Source organism: Indicator indicator, chromosome 2 (assembly GCF_027791375.1).
Source record: "Indicator indicator isolate 239-I01 chromosome 2, UM_Iind_1.1, whole genome shotgun sequence".
NCBI lineage: Eukaryota > Metazoa > Chordata > Aves > Piciformes > Indicatoridae > Indicator > Indicator indicator.
Window position 1 is genome coordinate 62,135,482 of NC_072011.1, and position 21,126 is coordinate 62,156,607.

General features: G+C 45.4%; 1 protein-coding gene across 4 annotated transcripts in view; it reads left to right on the forward strand.

Annotated features, from left to right (window-relative positions):
* CDC42BPA (CDC42 binding protein kinase alpha) overlaps positions 1 to 20,464 on the forward strand; it is a 198,421-nt gene extending 177,957 nt beyond the window's left edge. For 3 of the 4 annotated variants that reach the window (XM_054398449.1, XM_054398457.1, XM_054398465.1), the window contains 4 exons: positions 1,319 to 1,436; positions 15,650 to 15,767; positions 18,199 to 18,356; positions 20,068 to 20,464. In XM_054398449.1, the coding sequence (XP_054254424.1) occupies positions 1,319 to 1,436; positions 15,650 to 15,767; positions 18,199 to 18,356; positions 20,068 to 20,199 (526 nt within the window). In that variant the 3' untranslated portion in view covers positions 20,200 to 20,464. Of the gene's footprint in view, positions 1 to 1,318; positions 1,437 to 10,176; positions 10,363 to 15,649; positions 15,768 to 18,198; positions 18,357 to 20,067 lie in introns of all 4 variants that reach the window. The other variant, XM_054398441.1, reaches the window with a different exon arrangement.
* Positions 20,465 to 21,126: the final 662 nt, after the last annotated feature.

Sequence of the window (21,126 nt, forward strand, 5' to 3'; positions counted from 1 at the left end):
TAGACACCCTCATGAAAAGTCTCTCTGCAGCCTATCCTGTAGGATCCCTTCAGGTGTTGGAATTCAGCTCTGAAGTCCCCCCACAGCCTTCTCACCCTTTCTCTAGTGTAGTGCTTCGTTTGTTGCTTTCTGGAATGCCTGTTCAGATGTTTCTGTCTCTTCACTACCATGTTAATCCTCAGTGTTTAATCTGTGTTTATACAGTTAGCACATGGAGATGCCCTGGCTACACAAGTACTCATTAGTTCAGTGTAATTACGTGAAGCAGCTGTAATTTGGGATGCATGTCTCCACATACTGGATATAGGGGTGCACAGAGGGGTGCACATCTGCTGTGTACAGAAAGATCTGTAATGAACACTTTGCCAAAGGAGGTTGCACTGCAACGCATATGGATTAATTACTTTCAGACTCTGCTTTTCTTCCTGAAGGCAGTTCTGGTCTCAGCAGTATTACAAGACATCTGCCTTTTTTCTTTTTTTTAATGTATAGATTTAACTACCTAAACATTCTCTACATACCAGAAAATTCACCTCTTCAGAAGATGTAGGCCTTCAGGATGTGTTTCTAATAGATGTCTTTAACAGGTCACAAACACTTTCCTAAATGGCAGTAAAACTAGGTCTGCACTGCGCCTGTTCATAGAGGGTGCTGCTGACCATTTATGATCACTCACTGAAGATGGTCTGTTACTGTGCCAAGCTAGACTCCAAGAACTTTTTCAGTCTTTTAATTTCCAGTGTCTTCCACTGATAGTTGGTTCACAGGTTTCCTGTCTTTTTGCTCTAAGAAGAGTAACAACTGCATACAGTGGACATAAAACTCAAGTTCTTGTCTTTGCCTTTTCTGAGCTGATCTTTTGAAGTTTTATTTGCTCTGAGTACTGAAATGCATCCTTGCTATTTTGAAGAGCTTTTAATTCTGACCACAGGCTGAGAAAGGTACTGCAGTACTATTTCAATCCTGGTTTATATTTCTTACTTCATTTTCATCTCCATTTCGTAATCCATCACAAATGAGTTCTGCTTTTACTTATCTTACAGAGCTTTTTATCAGCTCACAGTGTTTGGATTATCTTTGATTGTTAGTTACTACTGGGACCTGGGCTGTTATCCTTTGAAGAGCATTCATTTCTTCTGGCCTCTTGCCTTTTCTTCCAGCTGGAAGCTTGTCCATGCCAGTCCTGATAGCAAGGGTTTATCACAGTTAACATGGTTAATTTCCATTCAAAGTAGCTGATAAACAAAGCTGCACATGTTTTATAGATGTCCATCCTCACCTCAGATGAAATATCTAAACAAATTCTTTCCTCTTTCAGGGAGATGCTACGTGATCCAGAAATGAGAAACAAATTGATTTCTAACCCAACGAATTTTAACCACATAGCACATATGGGGCCAGGAGATGGTATACAAATTCTCAAAGACCTTCCAATGGTAAGTACAAAAGTACATCTGAGAGTGTGACCCACTGCAACAGAAGCTGCAAATGAAAGTGAGAAAGACAAGTGCAGTTTTAAATGTGTTCAGAGCGTTGTTGTGGTTTGTAGAGGAGCGGTGTAACTGGGGAGATGGTGCTGAACGTGCCCTGCTGTTCAAACAAAGAGGATGACAGGCATCAAGAGGAGGAGGAGGAGTAGCTAATGCCTCCTGGGTTTTGAGGCAGATTGGCCTCTCAATGTGGATGACAATTTTTATGACCAATAGAAAGGGGCAAAAATGAAGGTGGTTTGGGCCTGTATCCTTTGTGGGAAGGGAAAGAGCAATTCCTTTTTTTGTGTGCTGTGCTTTGATTCTTTCCTTTTCTTCCCATCTTTTGCTCCAAATCAGCCTCTGTCTTTACATCTTTTTTTCCTCAGACAGTGACACTGTAGCAGCTTAACAGTATGCAGTCTCACAAATTTCTCTCCATGCCAGAGGTTCTGGGTTTTTTGGTGTTTTCTCCAGATTAACTAATCTCAGTGAAACAGAATTTCTTCTCGAAAACCTAACCTTTTAAGCTGAAAAATAGGAAAAGGAACCACGTAATAGCACACAAATATATTTTTTCCACAAAACTGTAATTGGGAAATACTCACCTGGAAGTTGACTGAAGTTTTCTGTGAGCTAAAGACCAATTGATGTTTTGTTCATAGGAGATCATTACTCTTTGAGCATCTTGTTTGTGTGTTCTGTATTGTTGTCTAAACTGGTCCATGGTGACATAGATGTGATTCAGAAAATGCTAATTAGCACTGTAAGAAAGATGGTATGATGTCATATGATACTATATGATATCAAACAGGTTACATGAGTACAGCCATAAGACACAGGCATTAGTACAGAAGTGCTGTCTAAAGTGAGCATCATTATTAGAATCACAGAATCACAGAACAGCTTGAGTTGGAAGCAACATCAGAGATCATCTACTCCAACCTCTCTGTCATGGGCAGGGACACCTCTCAACCAGACTTGGCTGCCCAAGACCTCATCCAGCCTGGCCTTGAACAGAGAGGAGGCATCCACAACCTCCCTGGGCAACTGAAGAATCTCTTTCTGAGATCCAGTCTAACCCCACTCTCCCTCAGCTTAAAACCATTCCCCCTTATCCTGCCTCTAGACACCCTTATGAAAAGTCCCTCTGCAGCCTTCCTGTAGGCTCCCTTCAGGTATTGGAAGGCAGCTCTAAAGTTCCCCCAGAGTCTTCTCCTCTCCTGGCTGAACAATCCCAGCTCCCTCAGCCTATCCTCACAGCAGAGGTGCTCCAGCCCTTGGATCATCATCTTTGTGTGGCTCTCCTCTCTACTTGCTCCAACAACTCTGTGTCCTTCTTATGCTGGGAACACCAGAAGTGGAGGCAGTATTCGAGGTGGGGGTCTCATAAGAGCAGAGGTTGTGCAGAAAAAGGTGCTGAAAAGCCCAAAGGAAACAACAGTAAGACTAGAAAATTAAATGTGCCATGCAATTGCACTAGTTGAGGAGCTAAGGAACACAACCTCTGGTCTTCAGATAGTTGTTGTACCTCTGTTTTGCAGCAAATGGTGCTTTGATATTACACTTTGCCCCAGAGTCTGCATACAGCACTGTGTTTTTCTTAGATGGAATATGCAAAGAAAGGAAAGGATTTACTCTAAATCTCATGCTAGAGACACTCTGAGGAACCTCTCAATAACAAATATATTAATTGCAGTTGAGTAAAAAAAAAAACAACCATGGGTTGTGTGTCTGTGTGTATGAAAGAATGAGTAGTGAAGGTCTAGAAAGCACAGGACAAACCCAAGGGAAGTTGGCAAGTAGTGTTTGTCTTCCCTGGATGTGAGTATTCATATGTCTAATGTTAAATAAAAAAACAACTATAGATCATTAAGGTTGGAAAAGACCTCTAAAATCATCAAGTCCAACCAGCAACCCAACACCACCATGCCCACTAAACCGTGTGGCCAGAATGCCATGTCTACACATTTTCTGAACATCTCTGGGGATGGGCACTCCACCACCTCCTTGGGCAGCCTGTTTCAATGCTTGACCACTCTTCCAGTAAAGAAATTGTTCTTCATGTCTAACCTAAATGTCCCCTGGTGCAACTCGAGACCATTTCCTCTCATCTTATTGCTAATTACTTGGGCGAAGAGACCAACACCCACCTCTCTTCCAACCTCCTTTCAGGGAGTTGTAGAAGGCCAGAAGGTCTCCCCTCAACCCTGTCCTCTCCAGACCCAACAATCCCAGATCCCTCAGCCACTCCTCACAAGAACTGTTCTCCTGACCCTTCACCCAAGCATGACAATTTGCTTCAGAGCAGGTTGTAGATCAGAACCTTTTTAGTTTTTTCCACTTTTCTACTTCTGGTGAGTTCTTTCAAATACTTCTGGCTCTTTTCAAGCAGAGAAAATAAACTGCTGCTAAAGAATAGCACAAAAGACATCTCATTTCACTCCATCAGTAGCTGAAAGCTCATGGGAATCAGAAGTTGCCAAGAGTAAAATGAGATATGATTTTATCTGCAGAAGGGGATTTTTTTAGGCTTACACACATTAATATTTCTTCAGCTGTCTCATCTCTAAATGGCTTTTACCTTTGAAATCGTTGAAGTTATGCAAGCCTCTTGTTAGCTCAAAGGTAGTATTTGAATTAGGACTTGTACTTTTTTTCTTATGATATTTTGAGAGAAATTCACTTTCCACACTTAGAAGTAGTGAAAAGACATTAGAAAATGTGTACAATGTAGAAGTGATTTTGGTCTTGTTCCTCTGCTGCAGCTTCTTTTTAAAATGACTGTTGAAAACTTGTTTCTACAAGTAGGTGTCAGTCTTAATGCTGGGAGGTGTCACTGCAAGTAAAGCAAATTTCTGTTTATTCCAGCAGCAACTTGCAATCACAGAACAGCTTATGTTGGAAGGGACCTCAGGGATTATCTATTCCAACCTCCTGCCATGGGCAGGGACACCTCTCAACTAGACTTGGCTGCTCAAGGCCTCATCCAACCTGACCTTCAACACCCTCAAGGAGGAGGCATCCACAACCTCCCTGGGCAACCCATTCCAGAGTCCAACCACTCCAGTAGTGAAGAGCTTATTCCTAATACCCAGTCTAACTGTACTCTCCCTCAGCTTCAAACCATTCCTCCTTATCCTTCCTCTAGATGCCCTCATGCAAAGTCCCTCTGCAGCCTTCCTGTAGGCTCCCTTCAGGTAGTGGAAGGCAGCTCTAAGGTCCCCCCTGGAGTCTTCTCTTCTCCAAGCTGAACGCCCCCAGCTCCCTCAGCCTGTCCTCATAGCAGAGGCGCTCCAGCCCTTGGATCATCTTTGTGGCTCTATTGTGTTTGTATTCCTACTCACTAGGGTACAGAATTGCATCACTTGAAGTTGACTGAATTTCAAAGTGTAACTTGAGAGGAATAAATGTTCTGTCAAGACCTACTTCATTTCAGGCAGCTTTTACTTACACAACAGCTTCCTGTAAGGTATTTGACTGGACTGAGTTTTCATTTGGTTTGTTCCAAACTTTGCTTCTCAGCCACAGAAAAGAGAAGGGGTTGTGTGTGCATGTAATGTTATGATACAGGCTAGTGTTTTATTTGAAAGATAAATCTAGAATTAGAGAGTGGCAATAGAGGATCATAGAATCATAGAATAGAATCATAGAATGGTCCAGGTGGGAAAGGACCTCCAAAGGTCATCCAGTCTGACCTCCCTGCAGTCAGCAGGCACATCCCCAATTAAATCAGGCTGCTCAGGGCCTCGTCGAGTCTGACCGTGAATATCTCCAGGGAAGGAGCCTCAACCACCTCCCTGGGCAATCTGTTCCAGTGATCCACCACCCTCATAGTAAAGAACTTCTTCCTGATCTCCAATCTAAATCTGCTCTTCTCTAGTTTGGAGCCATTGCCCCTTGTCCTGTCACTGCAGGCTTTTGGGAACAGTCTCCATCCTTCCTGTAGGCCCCCTTCAGGTACTGGCAGGCTGCTATTAGGTCTCCCCAGAGCCTCCTCTTCTCCAGGCTGAACAATCCCAGCTCCCTCAGCCTGTCCTTGTAGCAGAGCTGCTCCTGCTCCAACCCTCTGATCATTTTCATGGCCCTCCTCTGGACCCTCTCCATCAGGTTCATATCCTTCCCTTGCTGAGGGCTCCAGACCTGTAGACAGTACTCCAGGTGAGGTCTCACCAGAGCAAAGTGGTAAAATCACCTCTGTGGATGTCTCAGGATGCCATTGGTCTTTTGGACTGCAAGTGCACACTGCCTGCTTATGTCCAGCTTCTCATCCATCAGCACCCTCAAATCCTTTTCTGCAGGGCTGTTTTCTAACACCTCATCCCCCAGTCTGTATTGATAGTGAGGATTGTTTCTGGATAGCGAGGATGTTTCCTGGAGAATGAGTAGACAAGGTAAAGAATACTCCTCCAGCTCTCTGTGCAGTTCATCTGTATGGCAGTTTCTTTACAGGACATGGAATTCCTTCAGTGGATTCATACCTTGTTCCAAAAAGGTGAATAGTTTTTTCTTGGGGAGGGACATTTGTGCTTCTCTAGCACGTGATGATTTTTGAGCTGGAACATCTTCTGTGTATTTTTAAATGGATTAGTATGTTTCAGAAGCAAAAAATACTTGTTTTCAAAGGGCTGTAGGGAAAGATTGTTAGGTTTTCCTTTGTTTCTGTTGATGAGAGCAGATGATAAAATGCAGGTGTGCATTTCAAGAGGGCTGCCATCAGGGAGAACAGGTAGTGGAAGGCTCACCCTTTCGTGAATTCTCTTCATCCAACTACTATTTTAGGTACTATAGCTTCTTTTTTTAGGAGATACTGGAATGAAGAAACTGTATGAAAGGCTGGAGTGGGCCTTTAATTGCAAAGTTTCTTCCAACTTGAAACTTGGGCTGGATCTACTGATGCAAGTTGTTTCATAGAGCATGAGCGAGCTCTCACTGAAGTCAGTATAGTGCTACATAGGCAGAAAGGTCCTTAGTAATAAATAGGTCTGAATAATCAGTTGATATTTTAATCTCTGTTGGATGAGATTGTCACAAACCAAACGGCCAGCTCAGCCTAGCTTTTGTCTAGCATCCCTGGATGAACTTTGTAAAACAAATGACAATTTTCACCTCTATGGATGCATTTATACTTACTTAGGAACAGCTGCATCTTCACAGAATCACAGAATCAACCAGGTTGGAAGAGACCTCCAAGACCATCAAGTCCAACTGATCACCCAACCCTATCTAATCAACTAGACCATGGCACTAAGTGCCTCATGCAGTCTTTTCCTAAACACCTCCAGGGATGTTGATCCCACCACTTCCCTGGGCAGCCCATTCCAGTGGCAAATCTCTCTTTCTGTGAAGAACTTCTTTCTAAGATCAAGCCTAAACTTCCCCCTGCACAGCTTGAGACTGTGTCCTCTTGTTCTGCTGCTGGTTGCCTGTGAGAAGAGACCCAATCCCCACTTGGCTACAACCACCCTTCAAGTAGTTGTAGAGAGCAATAAGGTCTCCCCTGAGCCTCCTCTTCTCCAGACTAAACACCCCCAGCTCCCTCAATGTGAATCCAAATGCTGTCTGCAGTCCCATTAACCTGCCTCTACTGCCTTTTTCAGAGAAAAATGGAATGAAGCATAAGATTAGAGCTGGTGGTGGTGGCCCTTGTGTGGCTGGGCTGTGGTGTGTTGGTAGGCAGGAGGAGATGTAACGCTTGCACTGCCTTAACCCCTGGCATCACTGCCTGGTGGAGGCAGAGACTACAGGAGCTCACTTGTTTCTGCTCACTGCTCTTCTTAATGATGTCTTTTAGAACACCAGCTTTAGAGAGTTTAGTTTGCATTGTAAATGTTCAAAATGAAAACTGGGTAAGTGGACTGCTTTAAACTTGGGCTGTTCCATTATGTGGCATCAATTGCTTACACATGTGCAACACATCTGCATGTGCTTGCCCTTGCTGATGCAGCTACACAAGGGGGAAAGATGCTTTCTCTGTGCATGGTTTCCCAGGTCTTGGTATGCAATAGCCACTTGACATGGACAGTGATGAGCTACAGTCCTGGCAAACTGCAGTCTATCAGCCTAATCGCACCTTATTCTCTCCATGGGTGAACACTCTTGACTTCAGTGTAGCCCTGTGTTTGGGCAGAAAGGCTCAAAGTGAGATCAGATTTTAAAAATATTAGAGGTTATCATGCAGTTGTAAATTTGCATCCTTCCTTTCTTCGTGGTGAGGGTCTGACTTTGACAAGCAGGTTTGTGAGCTGCCACACAACAGAAACCAGTTGTTGTTGTTTGCTGTTACCTGAACCCTAATCAGTACCTATCTGTGTTTTATTGATGTGGATGCTAAATCTGGGTCGTGATCTTGTTTTGTACAATGTAGAATGGTTCCTGTTAGTGTATCCCCAAACTCATTTATTTACATGTTTTTCTTCCCTAGCAGCCTGTCACCAATTAACTGGCCGTACAGTCTGGCCTCCCTTCTGCCCTCTTGTTCCTTGAAGCCACTTTTATCGTGGATGCTCCTTTGTAGTGGAAGATCTGAAATCTGGAACTGCACTTAACTGCAGCACAGAACCACCTCTCTGTGTACATCAGATGTACAGGATTGATTTTTTTTTTTTTTGCTTTCATATTTTGCATGCCTAAATATGCAAAAAGTTAGCCTTGACTGCCTTTATATTTGAACATGATGCTTCAATTTGACCTCATTATACATGAGCCATTATACTTCCATTCTTGACAATGTGTGAAGCTTTGCTTGTTTCAAATGAGAAACTTTATTATAGAGTAAATGAATACTTACCCATATTTGGTATTGTTTAAAGAAAGTGGGAACCCCTGCATGCATCTAATGGTGGGAGTCCATGGACAAAATTCCATGGAGGAGGATCATTTTGAAAATGTTTCCATCTCATGGCTTTCGCACACTCATGACTGAATGCTGGCTAAATATTTTCACAGTCTGCAGCTGGCCTACTTGCTGCTTTTTAGCTTGTGGTTTTAGAGACTCCTTATTCTCCCTTATTGGCTTTCAGAGCATTGCTGGCTTTGATGCTAGTTCTCTGTTGTGACCAGGTAACTCAACAAAGTCTGCTTTCCTGGATCATTCCTGGAATGGCTGGCTGCTTCTCCTGATATTTAGATGCTGATAAATTTCACTAGTAACCAGTTTGATATGTATAATGTCTTACATGCCCAAATGTGGTGATTGATGTTTTGTTTTAACATGCAAAGCCTCATCATAACCATGTGTTTAAAAAAAAATACATAGATATATATAATCTTTTTTAAAAGTTGGATTTTACCAGCTGAAATGAAGAGAACAATAATGTTTGATAACTATGTATTGGGATGTGACTTAATGTTCTTCCAGACTTTAATACGTTCCACGTACAAAAAAAAAGTAGTGCCTTAGGCTTAGTGGAGGGGTAAGCTGGATTTTTACCATATTTTATTTTTTTAAGTCCTAATGTTTCTAATGTTACTCAGATCTCTTTGTTGGAAGGTGATGACGTCAGTTGGACAAAGGGCAGAGGATATTAGGAGTTAGTAATTAGAAAAAGTGTTCTAATCTGCTAGCAGCTGTTGGGCCAAACTCATCCCCTAGCAGGCTGCCCTGTTGCAAAAGTACAGAGGGCACAGGGAGGGAGACCGAGCCTTGAAATGTGGCCCTGGGCAGCCTGATGTAGTTGGAGGTGTTGCGGCTGACTGCTGTGGGGTTGGGCAAGATGACCTTTGAGGGTCCCTTCCAACCCAGTGCAATCTGTGAAACACTCTTCCTTTAACTCTGGGTTTAGATGCCTTTCAATTACAAGAGCACTCGTGTCAGCACCTTCTGCAGAGATGAGTTAGCAACGGTTTCTCTTCAGTGTGCAGGATTAGTGCTCTCCTCTCTTCCCTTATGTCACGTTCTGGGCACGCACTGCTCAGCTGGCCAGTTGAGAACACTGGAATTTCCCAACACTTCTGCACCTTAGCTGCTAAGGGCCCCGTCACCTGAAACAGCGAGGCAGCGGTGCAAGGTCCCTTCACCGCCAGAGCGTGGTGAGGATCGAGCGGGTGTGCGGTGGGGACAGGTCGCCTGTCGTCTGTCTACAGCAGGGTCACTTGTCCCAGTTGTCTTGACACTAACCAGCTCACCTTCCCGCACCACCTGTGTCCTCTCCTGTCGAAACACTGTTCCCTCCCATTGGAAATCCCATCTGTGTGATGATTTTAAGGGAGCCTCTGAAGTGCATGAATAACAGAAGGAAATCTCTTTGCCAGTCTTTACCTGTTGTGTATGCTCAGCTGTCCCTTCTCCCCACACCATCTCACCTGTGCTCACCTTCCTTTGTTTGTGTTATGTCGATATTTAGATTGTAAGCTCCTCAAGGCAGGGAACTGATGCTTCTCAACTGTCTGTAAAGCACCTTTTACAACTGTGGTGCTCTTTGAAATATCCAATGATGATGATGATGATAATAAATTTCAGAACCTATTCCCAATGAGTTAAAAGTTTTATTTGTTTTTAATGTTTTAGCAACAGCAAGGGCAGCAGGCCCATATGACACCGTGTAAGGAAGGTGCTCAGAGGACTGGGGGTGACAATGTAAGAACCTCTGCAGGTTTGCTGTCTGGCTGTCCTTCAGTGTGTGACCGCTCTTGTGGACTGCTGTTGCCGATGTAACCTGTACAACCCATATCCTTCATTGCTTTCTCTCTCTGTTGTCTTTGATAGCAGCGTTCCCCTTATCAGTTCCCTCATCATCACTCCCGTCTGATCTCCTCTCCGAGCAACTTTGAGCACATCTACCACATGACTGTTAACTCAGCTGAAAAATTCCTCTCTTACGATTCCATAAACCCTGCATTTTCCCCGCCTCCACGCTCTGTCCTGGGTACTCCAGACTTTGTGACTCTGAGGGTATGAACAGCTGAGCCAGGTGTTCACTCTGCTAACACTGTGTGGTTTTCCTTTTGCCTGGCTATTAACACGGGAGAAAACCCCTTGTAAGTGGTTTCCTTCACCCCCTTGACTTACTTCTGTCCCAGGTGATTGATTTTTCTGCTATCAGCTGCAGTATTTCCACAGCTCTGACAGGCCAAGAAACAAGAAATTTCTGGGCTGAACCTCTTGCTGTGAGAACGTTAGGGTTTTAATCAGCAGGAAGGATGTGGGAATTTTGAAGGAAAAGTTGCCTGTTCCATGGTGTTCCTCCTGCAACAGTCAGGAGCAGAATGCCATGTACCAGGTTGCATTAGGAAAACGTTCTGGATCCGTCTGTGTTGGGCTAAACTTTCAGAATGTTAGTGTAGGATGAAATCCTATGGAATGCAGGAATTTTTACACTGTAGTGTACACAGACTGAGAGACACAAGCATAAGTTGTGCCTCGGTGTCTAGTTCAGTAAGTAAGGGCAGAGCATCTAGAAGCATGATCAGAAATCAAAGGTGATGGCGACTTGCTGACCTAGATCATCACAGTCCTGGTAGTTCGAAGCAGAGGCTGAGGTAGGATACTGTTCTGAAGGTACCCTTCCAGGTGGAGTGGTACCTGGGGGAAGGGATGTGTTCTTTCCTTGGTTTTTTGGTGGTGTGCATCTTGGTCTGACCACACAGGGGTTGCTAGGTCCCATAGAAATCCAAACCAGTTGAAAACAGGCACACAGGTACATTCTTTGCATTGCCATTGTGTCCTCTGCTGTGGCCTGCAGTTCTGCTTGGGACAGATTCACAAACGAACCAGGAGTATTCTGTGAGGTGTAGATGGGTGGGATGATGGCTGGTTGCTCAGGGTTTGTACAGGTCAGAGCCATGCCTGTTGCTGTAATGGAGACACTGCTGTTGGTTTCTGTGATCTTTGGACACCCTCCAGGTCTGTGTCAAACCTTCACTGCCAGGCTGCTTTGAGTGCCCTTTGATTGCTCGTCTAGCTCCTTAGCAGTGGGAAGGGTTTTGGATATCTACCTACAGCGAGCACTAGAGACAATTTTTAAATGTAGGTGGAAAATTAATTTTCCTCCATATGGCTGCAAAGTAAATCTGCACAGCTAAGCTTTGACTGGCCACATGCCCATGGCCATGTGCCACTGTTGTGAAGTCCCAATTGTCATAACCATTAATGTTTTAATATTTAAACCTGGAGTTGCAGCGTTTTGGAAGATGTACATTGCGATGACAGGTCAGCATCCATCCTGGCTTTTCTGGTAGGAGAGATGCAAACGTTAAAGAGGAATCCTCTGTTGAAATGCAAAAAAAAAAAATTAAAAATAATAATTAAAAACAAATTGCTGAGCTGCTGCTCTCTTAGAGGGTCATTATAGGGTCGATGAAGCTGTATTTCAGTTCTGGCTTTAAGAGGCTTTTTTTTAAATCCAAGTGTACCTAAAATGTTCTGTGTTTAACATACAGCAATGTATCACTGGACTCTGACCCACCCTCTACCTTCCCTGTCTCCTGTGAGTAGTCTCCCTGGGATCATTAAGGAATGACCCCTGGTGTTTCAGACGATAACTCTTAATTTTTGCTTTAGGAGCATCCTTCATCTTAATATTGCAGGCTACTAGCATAAATGGGAGAAAAACAAAAACAGAGGTATGCAACCTGGAGCATGGAGATCTTGCACCTGTGAGTGCCTTCAAGCACTAAAGGTTTAGTCTTGTATGAAGAAAAACGTTTGTCTCCTTGGTGGCCTGAGGGTGGAGAGGCTGTAAGCTGTATAGAGACCTTAGAGCTGCATTTCAGTGACTGAAGCAGACTACAGGAAGGCTGGGCAAGGACTGTTTAGAAGGGTTTGGAGTGATAGGGTGAGGGGTAGTGATTTGAAACTGCAGGGAAGATGTAGGTTGGACATCAGGAAGAAGTTCTTCACTATGAGAGTGGTGAAATACTGGAACAGGTTTCCCAGGGATGTGGTTGAGGTTCTGTCCCTGGAGACATTCAAGATCAGATGGGATGTGGCCCTGGGCAGCTTCATCTAGTTGGAGGTGTCCCTGCTGACTGCATTGGGCTTGGACAAGATGACCTTTGAGAGTCCCTTCCAACTCAGTGCAGTGTGTGAAAGCAAGGCTGTGAGGTTGGTTTCATGTCTGCCCAGCCTGCCTTTGTGTTCAGAGATTGTAGTGTAAGAAGGGTAGTAGTGCCCCTGAGGGCCCCATGGTTCAGATGGGAAATTGGAACCAAACCTGCACAGAATCCTTAGGGGAGCAGAAATATGGCCTGTTAAAGTGAGCTTCTAGATTCTGTGCTGGTATTTCATGGAAGAATTAACAGCACTGTTCTGTAAGGTACTGAACAGAACACCCTCTAAACAAAAAAACCTAAAGAACACCAAGCATCCCGAGGGACACAGAAACAATCCATTTCCTGGAGGTTTTGTCGCTGTTGAGTTAGACCCCATGTGCAAGCTGAGGCTTGCTACCACTGCAGAGCTTCACAGGGACACAGCCCACGCTTGCCCATCAGCTCCCTTCTCTGCCTGGGAGTGGGCTGCAGGGCTCTGGCATGGGTTCACACCAATTAACTTGGCTCAGCAAGCAGCTTCTCTGCAGCTGATTTCTTTTTCTTTTCTCTCACCTTTGGTCCAGCAGTGGGGACTGGATTTTTTTGGTAGGATTTGAATTGTTGCTCTAAATGAGGGGGTTTTGTCTCTCTCTTTAAGCAAAGCAAGCTCAGGTTTCCTTTTTCCATTGATTTTAGCTTGCTGCATTTTGCTGCTTTGGTAACTACTGCTAATAACTGCCACCTATTTTCCTTTGAATCCCCTTTCTGCCTCACCTGCCTACCACTTCCAGGGGTTTGGGTCCAAAATGCCAGGGTCTCTGGCACGTGCTTATTTTATTTACTTATTTTTGGAACAAAGAAGAATGAAAGATTTGCTTTGTGGAGAAACTTTCTACAAGGAATTACATGGACTTTGCAAGCTGAGGTCATGAAAAACGAAGACACAATTTGTTAAAACAAATGAGTCTGTTTCGTGCACCCACCCATCCCCCTCCTTCCCCTGTTCCCTGTCTGTTGTCTGTGCAATCACTGTTAAGGAGGTTAATTGCCTTAGCATTAAACATAACTGTTCCCTTTTGCAAAATGAACCACTCTAGGCTTATCCAAGTCCAAAATGCCTTCCTTGCATCTCCAGTGTACTGACCACAGTGCACACCTTGGCATGGTGCTGCCCTTGGCTTTACTCACAAGGCAACTCTAGTTTAGGAGCTCCTCTCTGAATAAGCTAGTGGAGGATGCTCCTGCTTACTGCAGGGGTGGTTGGACTAGATGACCTTTGGAGGTCCCTCACAACCCAGACCATTCTATGATTCTAATTGTGAGGGGAGCCTCCGTGTCTGTGCAAAGCCAGGGTGCTCAGATTCTTAATCTGTAGCTCACATAGTTCATTAAGAAACAAGAGCAGAAAGTTTAGTATGTCATACTGCAAAGCAGGCTGGTTGTTAACATTAAAAAACCCCCACCCCAAACAAAAATCCAAAAGCCCAGAAAGGAGGTAAGCAGGGGACAGAGGTGTGAGCCTTACAAGTTAAGCCTTTAAATATAAATGGTGACTGAGAATAGGGGGGCAGTGCATAAAGGCAGAATTAAATGGGGCTCTTTCATTGGAAAGGTCTCAGATAATGTTGTTTGGTGTTTGAGAGAGATCTGGGAACAGATTGGGAGATTTTAATTCTTTGCTGTTAAAAATCAACCATTTCTAGACCACTGGGAGAATGAAAAGCAAAGGATGACTGTACAGTTGCCATCAAAGGGGTATGTTACAGCAATGACTCTAAGGAGCATTCTAAGACTGGATTTGACAGCAAGTTGGTAATAATTACCTGATAAAGTCTGAACTGTATAAAATCTCCTCATTACAAAGCCTCTATTTAATTACTGATTTTAAAATACAGAGAAATGGAAGCCCTGGCAGGGATGGAATCTTTGTTCTGGTCTGAAAAATCCAGAACTTCCTAGCTTTTAAAAGGCATTGCAACAGCAGCTGTTCTTTTAGGTGTGGCCACCTTATGTCAGCTAAATAAATAAATATAAATAGGCAAAGAATTAAAGAATTAACAGTTTGTTGCAGGGAGTTTTTTTTAAAGTGGAAATGAAGCACTGCTGGGAGCCACCTGTAATTCTTTTCACATTCTGCATCTGTAAAAGTTCTCTAAACCTAATTCTGGTTAACGCTAATGACTTAATAATGCACGTCATGTTAGGGGCAGGATGAAGTCTCATATTTAGCCAGAGGTGGAATGATGTGCATGGGCATTAGAAAGTCCCTCTGGCCTAAGAAGCCACCTCGTAATTGGACTTGAAGATCTCCAGAGGCCCCTTCCAATCCCTAACATCCTGTGATGCTGTGATATGCATAGATGGGCAAAGTAAGCTGAGAAGCCATTTCCCTAAGACCAGATGTAGGTTAAGAGAAGCAGAAATAAAGTCTCCCAGAACTCACTTCCAAGTACTCTTCTCCCATCTTAAAGACAACTTATGTTGTTAAGGAGGTACCTTATCCAAGTAGAGAATTTGTGTTCTACCTCTTCCCTCAGCAGAGGACCACTTCAGTTACCAGTTTAGACAAATCCCACTGGAGCTCTCAGGCCACAAAACAGGAGCAGTTACCAAAGCAGGTAGAGAGGCAGCAGTGTGTCCTCTTGCCATCCTCTTTGAGCAGGCTGAAAACAGAAGGCAGGTTCTCACTTTAGCTCAAGCAGGGCAGGTCTGGCTTAAATGCTGTTAAATACTTTTGGAATTGCCTAAGTAAGTGAAGCACAGATGGACCCACTCTGTGTTCACAGCTCTGCAGGAGTTAGGGATTAACCTGGTTATTGTAGAGAGTCACAAGCGATGGCATCAAAGGGAGGCATTTTAGTAAGAACCTTGGCAAGAGTGCTTTATGTGATACAACTCTGATGCATCCACAGCAGCATCAGTAGGCTGGCGTAGCATCCTGGCAAGGGAATTCTGGGATTGTTAGACCTTCTCTTTCAGTTCTCTGCATACGTCCATGTAATTCAGCACCTCGCTGTGACATTGCGTGTGCTTCCCAGTCTCTCTACACTAAGCTGCAGAATTGTTGTTTTGCAAAGGTTGCTGACTTGCTGCCTAGATAATTCAGCTCTGGTAAGGCTGGGGGTTGGGGGGAGGCCCTTGCTTCATAACATGCAAGGTGGAGTCAGCCTGAATCAACGAGTAAAGGTTGTTGTTGTGTGTGTCTGCAGAACCTTCGGCCACAGGAGAGCCGGACAGTGTTCAGCGGCTCTGTCAGCATCCCATCCATCACCAAATCCCGCACGGAACCAGGGCGGTCCATGAGTGCCAGCAGCGGCTTAGCAACACGTAAGCAAACACAGCTCTGGGGCTTTGAGGGGGGCAGTGCACAGGTATGCTGGATGTGAGCCAGCAATGGGCACTTTCAGCCCAGAGGACAAATGGCAGCCTGGGACGTGTCAAAAGCAGCCTGGCCAGCAGATGGAGAGAGGGGATTCTGCCTCTCTGCTCTGCTCTGCTCTGCTCTGGTGAGACCTCACCTGGAGTACTACGTCCAGCTATGGAGTCCTCAACACAAGAGAAACATGGACCTGATGGAGTGAGTCCAGAGGAGAGCCCCTAAGATGATCAGAGGGCTGGAGCACCTCTCCTGTGAAGACAGGCTGAAAGAATTTGGGCTCTTCAGCCTGGAAAAGAGAAGGCTCCAGAGAGACCATAGAGCTGCATTTCAATATCTGAAGGAGACCTACAGGAAGGCTGGGGAGGGACTGTTTAGAAGGGCTTGTGGTGATAGGATGAGGGGCAGTGGTTTGAAACTGGAGCAGGGGAGATTTAGGTTGGCCATCAGGAGAAAGTTCTGCACAATGAGAGCAATGAAATACTGGAACAGGTTGCCCAGGGATGTGGTTGAGGCCCTGTCCCTGGATACATTCAAGGTCAGACTTGGTGTGTCCCTGGGTGGCCTGCTGGAGTTGGAGGTGTCCCTGCTGCCTGCAGGAGGGTTGGACAAGATAACCTTTGAGGGTCCCTTCCAACCTGATGCAATCTGTGAATGTGTGAATTTTAGGGGGGGATTTAACTGCATTTGCTTCTATCCCTACTGCCACTAGGCAGGATTTTCAGGGGTGATGACTGACTCTATTCGCATTGAGGGCACGCACAGTATTTTAATCTTGCCTTCAAAGGGGCATTTTTGAGAGTCCCACAGCTGGAATTCATCAAGTTTTAAAACTGACACGAGAATTTAAATTACATCCTTACCCCTGGGACTGCTTCGCTGCTGCTGAAGTGTTTGAAATCAGTGGCAGGTTGTTCACAGCCTCCATGGTTATTAACTTTTTTGCTGAACTGTGTAGAGCTTTTGATGCCTCTCTTGCTGCTGGTGCAAACAGAAAGCAATGGAAAGTTGGCTTGCGGGTATGGAACAGTTGAATTGCATTGGAAACACCTTTCCTAATGCTGCTGTGCCACTGCTGAGTGCCAGAGTCAGCACACTGGCCTGTGCTGAGACCAAATGACTAAGTAATAGAATGTGTGAATCACAGAATGTCAAGTTGGAAGGGCCCCCAGGGATCACCTGGTCCAACCTTTCTAAGTGATGGTATAGTTGAAATGAGCTGGTCCAGCACCCTGTCAAGCTGAATCTTAAAACTGTCTAATGTAGGGGAATCCACTGCTTCCCTTGGGAGGTGATTCCCACGTCTGTCTCACAGGGAAACATTTTCTTCTGCAGTCACAGAATCACAGAATGTTAGGGTTTGGAAGGGACCTTGAAAGATTATCCATTCCAACCACCCCTGCCAGAGCAGGATCACCTATGGCAGGTCACACAGGAACACATCCAGGCAGGTTTTGAATGTCTCCAGAGAAGGAGACTCCACAGCCTCTCTGGGCAGCCTGCTCCAGGGCTCTGGCACCAACACAGTGAAAAAGCTTTTCCTTCTGTTCATGTGGAACCTCCTCTGCTCCAGCTTGCACCCATTGCCCCTTGTCCTGTCGTTTGCCATCACTGAGCAGAGCCTGGCTCTGTCCTCCTGACAGATCCTCCTTCACATCTTTATAAACATGAATGAGGTCACCCCTCAGGCTCCTCTCCTCCAAGCTAAAGAGCCCCAGCTCCCTCAGCCTTTCCTCAGCAGGGAGATGTTCCACTGCCTTCAGCATCTTTGTCGTTTTGTGCTGGACTCTCTCAAGCAATTCCTTGAGGTCCTTCTTGAACTGAGGGGTGCAGATCTGGATACAATATTCCAGATGCAGCCTCACTAGGGCAGAGTAGAGGGGCAGGAGAACCTCTCTGGACCTACTACCCACATCCCTACTAATCCACTCCAGGATGCCATTGGGCTTCTTGGCCAGAAGGGTACATCAGAACTCTTACCAGGAGTAAGGTGTAGAGGCAAGATTGGTGACCCAACTCGAGTAGGTGTTTTCCCTTTCTCATGGCACATGCAGCATTTGCTGCATATTACCAGCTGCTTGCAGAAGTCATGTGTCTGCTGTCATCTGTGTCTGCTGGCACAGCCAAGCCACCTCTGGGAAAGAGGCCATTCAATTGGGCTGCACCACAGCAGTTTCTACAGCTGCTGTCTGTGTATTGTGTGTCTGTACCAGCTAAAGTGTGTCCATGCTGGCATGCCAAGGGAGGGAGCAGAACTGCATCAGGCAGGATAAAAGCCTGCAGAGCCTGCAAGCTGTGAGCTGAGCATCTTGGGACATGCTGGATGAGAGCAGCAGCAGCAGCAGCAGCTGTAGCCCAGCTGAATTCCTGCCTGTGTTGTAGGATCGTCTGCACAGAACGGCAGCGCCTTGAGGAGGGAGTTCTCGGGAGGCAGCTACGGAGCGAAGCGGCAGCCCATGGCGTCGCCCTCAGATGGGTCCCTGTCCTCTGGTGGCCTGGACCAAGGCAGCGATGCACCAACAAGGGACTATGAGAGAGAGGTGAGTGACAAAAGAAAGAGCAGAAAATTGCAGTGTGTTGATAACGATGGGAAGTCAAAATCTGTCGTGGGTTCGGCTACAAGTTTGGGAGTCACTGACAATGGAAATTTGGATTGGGTTTTTTTGTATTTCAAGCTACCCTGGCAAAAGACTGAGTCAGCTCTGCTCCTGGGGTTACCATGCAGAAAACTCTCTGGCACTCCTTACACCTATGTGGGTAGTGAGGCTGCCACAAATACTGGCTCACTAGAGTAGCAGTTTGTTAGTGGAGTGGTGATACTCCTTCTGCCCTTAACTTGCCAAGACTCTTAAGCTATCTTAGCAACCATTTCACAGGAGACATTTTGTACTCATAGTGCCTGAAGCTAACAAGGTAATTTAAGAATTGCCATCTAATAATGTCACTTGGAGCAGAAACTGGGTTTAATAATTTATGTTCTATGCAGAACAAGACTGTCTTTATGACAGAACTGCAGTGCTAAACTCAGTCCCTCTGACCAAGAATTGTTATACATGGGAGGGTTCAATCTTGCCTTCAAAGGGGCATTTTTGAGAGTCCCAACTGGCCAGCAGGTCGAGGGAGGTGATTGTCCTCCTCTACTCCACTCTGGTGAGACCCCACCTGGAGTACTGCATCCAGTTCTGGAGCCCCTATTAGAGGAAAGATCTGGATATGCTGGAAAGTTTCTAGAGAAGGGCCGTGAGGATGATCAGAGGTCTGGAGCTCTCTCCTATGGAGACAGACTGAGAGAGTTGGGGCTGTTCAGTCTGGAGAAGAGAAAGCTCCAGGGAGACCTTAGTGTGGTCTTCTAGTATCTGATGGGGGCCTACAAGAAAGCTGGGGAGAGACTTTTTAGGATGTTAGGTAGTGATAGGACTGGGGGGAATGGAGCAAAACAATGAGTGGGTAGATTCAGATTGGATGTTAGGAAGAAGTTCTTCACCATGAGGGTGGTGAGACACTGGAACAGGTTGCCCAGGAAGGTGGTGGAAGCCTCAGCCCTGGAGGTTTTTAATGGCAGGCTGGATGTGGCTGTGAGCAACCTGATCTAGTGTGAGGTGTCCCTGCCCATGGCAGGGGGTTGGAACTAGATGATCTTTGGGGTCCCTTCCAACCCTGGCAATTCTATGATTCTAAATTCCCCAGCCCCTTTTTTTAGCAAGGAGTGAGAAGATGAGAGCTCACACAAGTACTGAATCTGTCCTTTCAGCTGGAATGCAGCTGTCAGCCCAAACTCCAGCTGAGATGTAGTTGTATTTGCTGTACTCTGGAAGATCCCCCTGGAGGAACTTGATTAGGATGCTTTGAATTAAATGCTGGGAGAGATACAGAAGAGGCAGCTGTGGTGAAGCTTGCCCCATAAAGATTGCTCAGCTCAGTGCAGGAGCCATTGTGCCTTCACAGGCATCACAAAGCTGCACACTCTGCTGAGGCCCTTGGCAGCAAGCAGACTGCAAGCATCCCACAGGTGCTGTGTCCTTACTAGCATCAATTATGCCTGGTGGAAGCAGTGATCTGACTGCTTACTCATAAGTTGCTCTGGACCAGGAAATTCTGTGAAAAAAAAAATCAAATTCCCCAGGATTTTTGGACACAAGAGAAATATTTGGTGGCCTTTGAATCTAGTCCCCTGTTGCTTAGACACCCCCAGTCTCTCTTAAACTTGTGTCCTGTTATTTACTGTTGTTCTTCTGTGTCTTTGGGCTGCAGGACTCTGACTCTCCAAGACACTCTACTGCATCGAACAGCTCCAACCTCAGCAGCCCTCCCAGCCCGGTTTCTCCTCACAAGACCAAGAGCCTCTCCCTGGAGAGCTCTGACCACGTGAGTTGGGACTCATGAACTGCTTCAGCATTCAGATTTGACATCACAGCAGCTCGCTACCCCCATGGCTGTCCCCTTCACTCGCTCCAGTTCTCACCTTCATCATCCTAACCTTCTCCAGTCCTGTCTGACAGTGATCTGGGAGCGTGGGGTACAGAGGAAGGTAAAAGCTGGTCACCTTCAGCACCGTTCGGCACTGCCTCACCCTTCCCTTCCCCACGTTTGACAGCAGCAAAGGAGCAAAGCTTAGGGTGTTGGTAAATATCAGATGCTGTAGATTTTGTATTAGCATTGGTTTCCTTTTTGTGGTTACAGCTGCTTCATTTTTTAAAGACATATTTATCCCACCTCCCACACACACACCTTCCACTTCCCAAAAAGTAGCTTCTGTAGACCAGCCCAGTATCAAGAAGAGAAAATTCAGAGGGATTTTTGTTGTCTTCGTACACTAGCTCATAGTACTGTACAAAAGTAGCACAGAGACCCTTCCCCCCACTCCCCACCCTCCTTCCCCAGCACGGGGAACCATCAGTACATGTCAGAGGCACATAAAAAAAAAAAGCTTTCCAAGCCACCACGTTTGAATGTCGCTCTGATTGTCGCCAGCAAATCCTTATCGGTGAAGAGGATGCAATATTTTGCTACAGGACAGAGTTTAAATGAGTATGCAGATGTTAGAGGTTAAAATAGGTTATGTATATATTCAAAGAGAAAAAAAAAAGAAAGAAAAAGAAAAAAAAGAGCATTGTGTATGCAGCAGAAGATGGATGCTTATTTAAGTGAGCCTTTAATTTAAGATTTGTGTTGTCCCTGTTTTCATGCTTGGTAATAAGACAGACTTGGGAGGCCTGGCCTTGAAACCTTTTGCAGGAAAGATGTTTCCTGTGGCTGGGAGAGGTCCCTGCAGTACTTCTGCAACGTTTCTTTCCTGCTGGCAGTAGCATA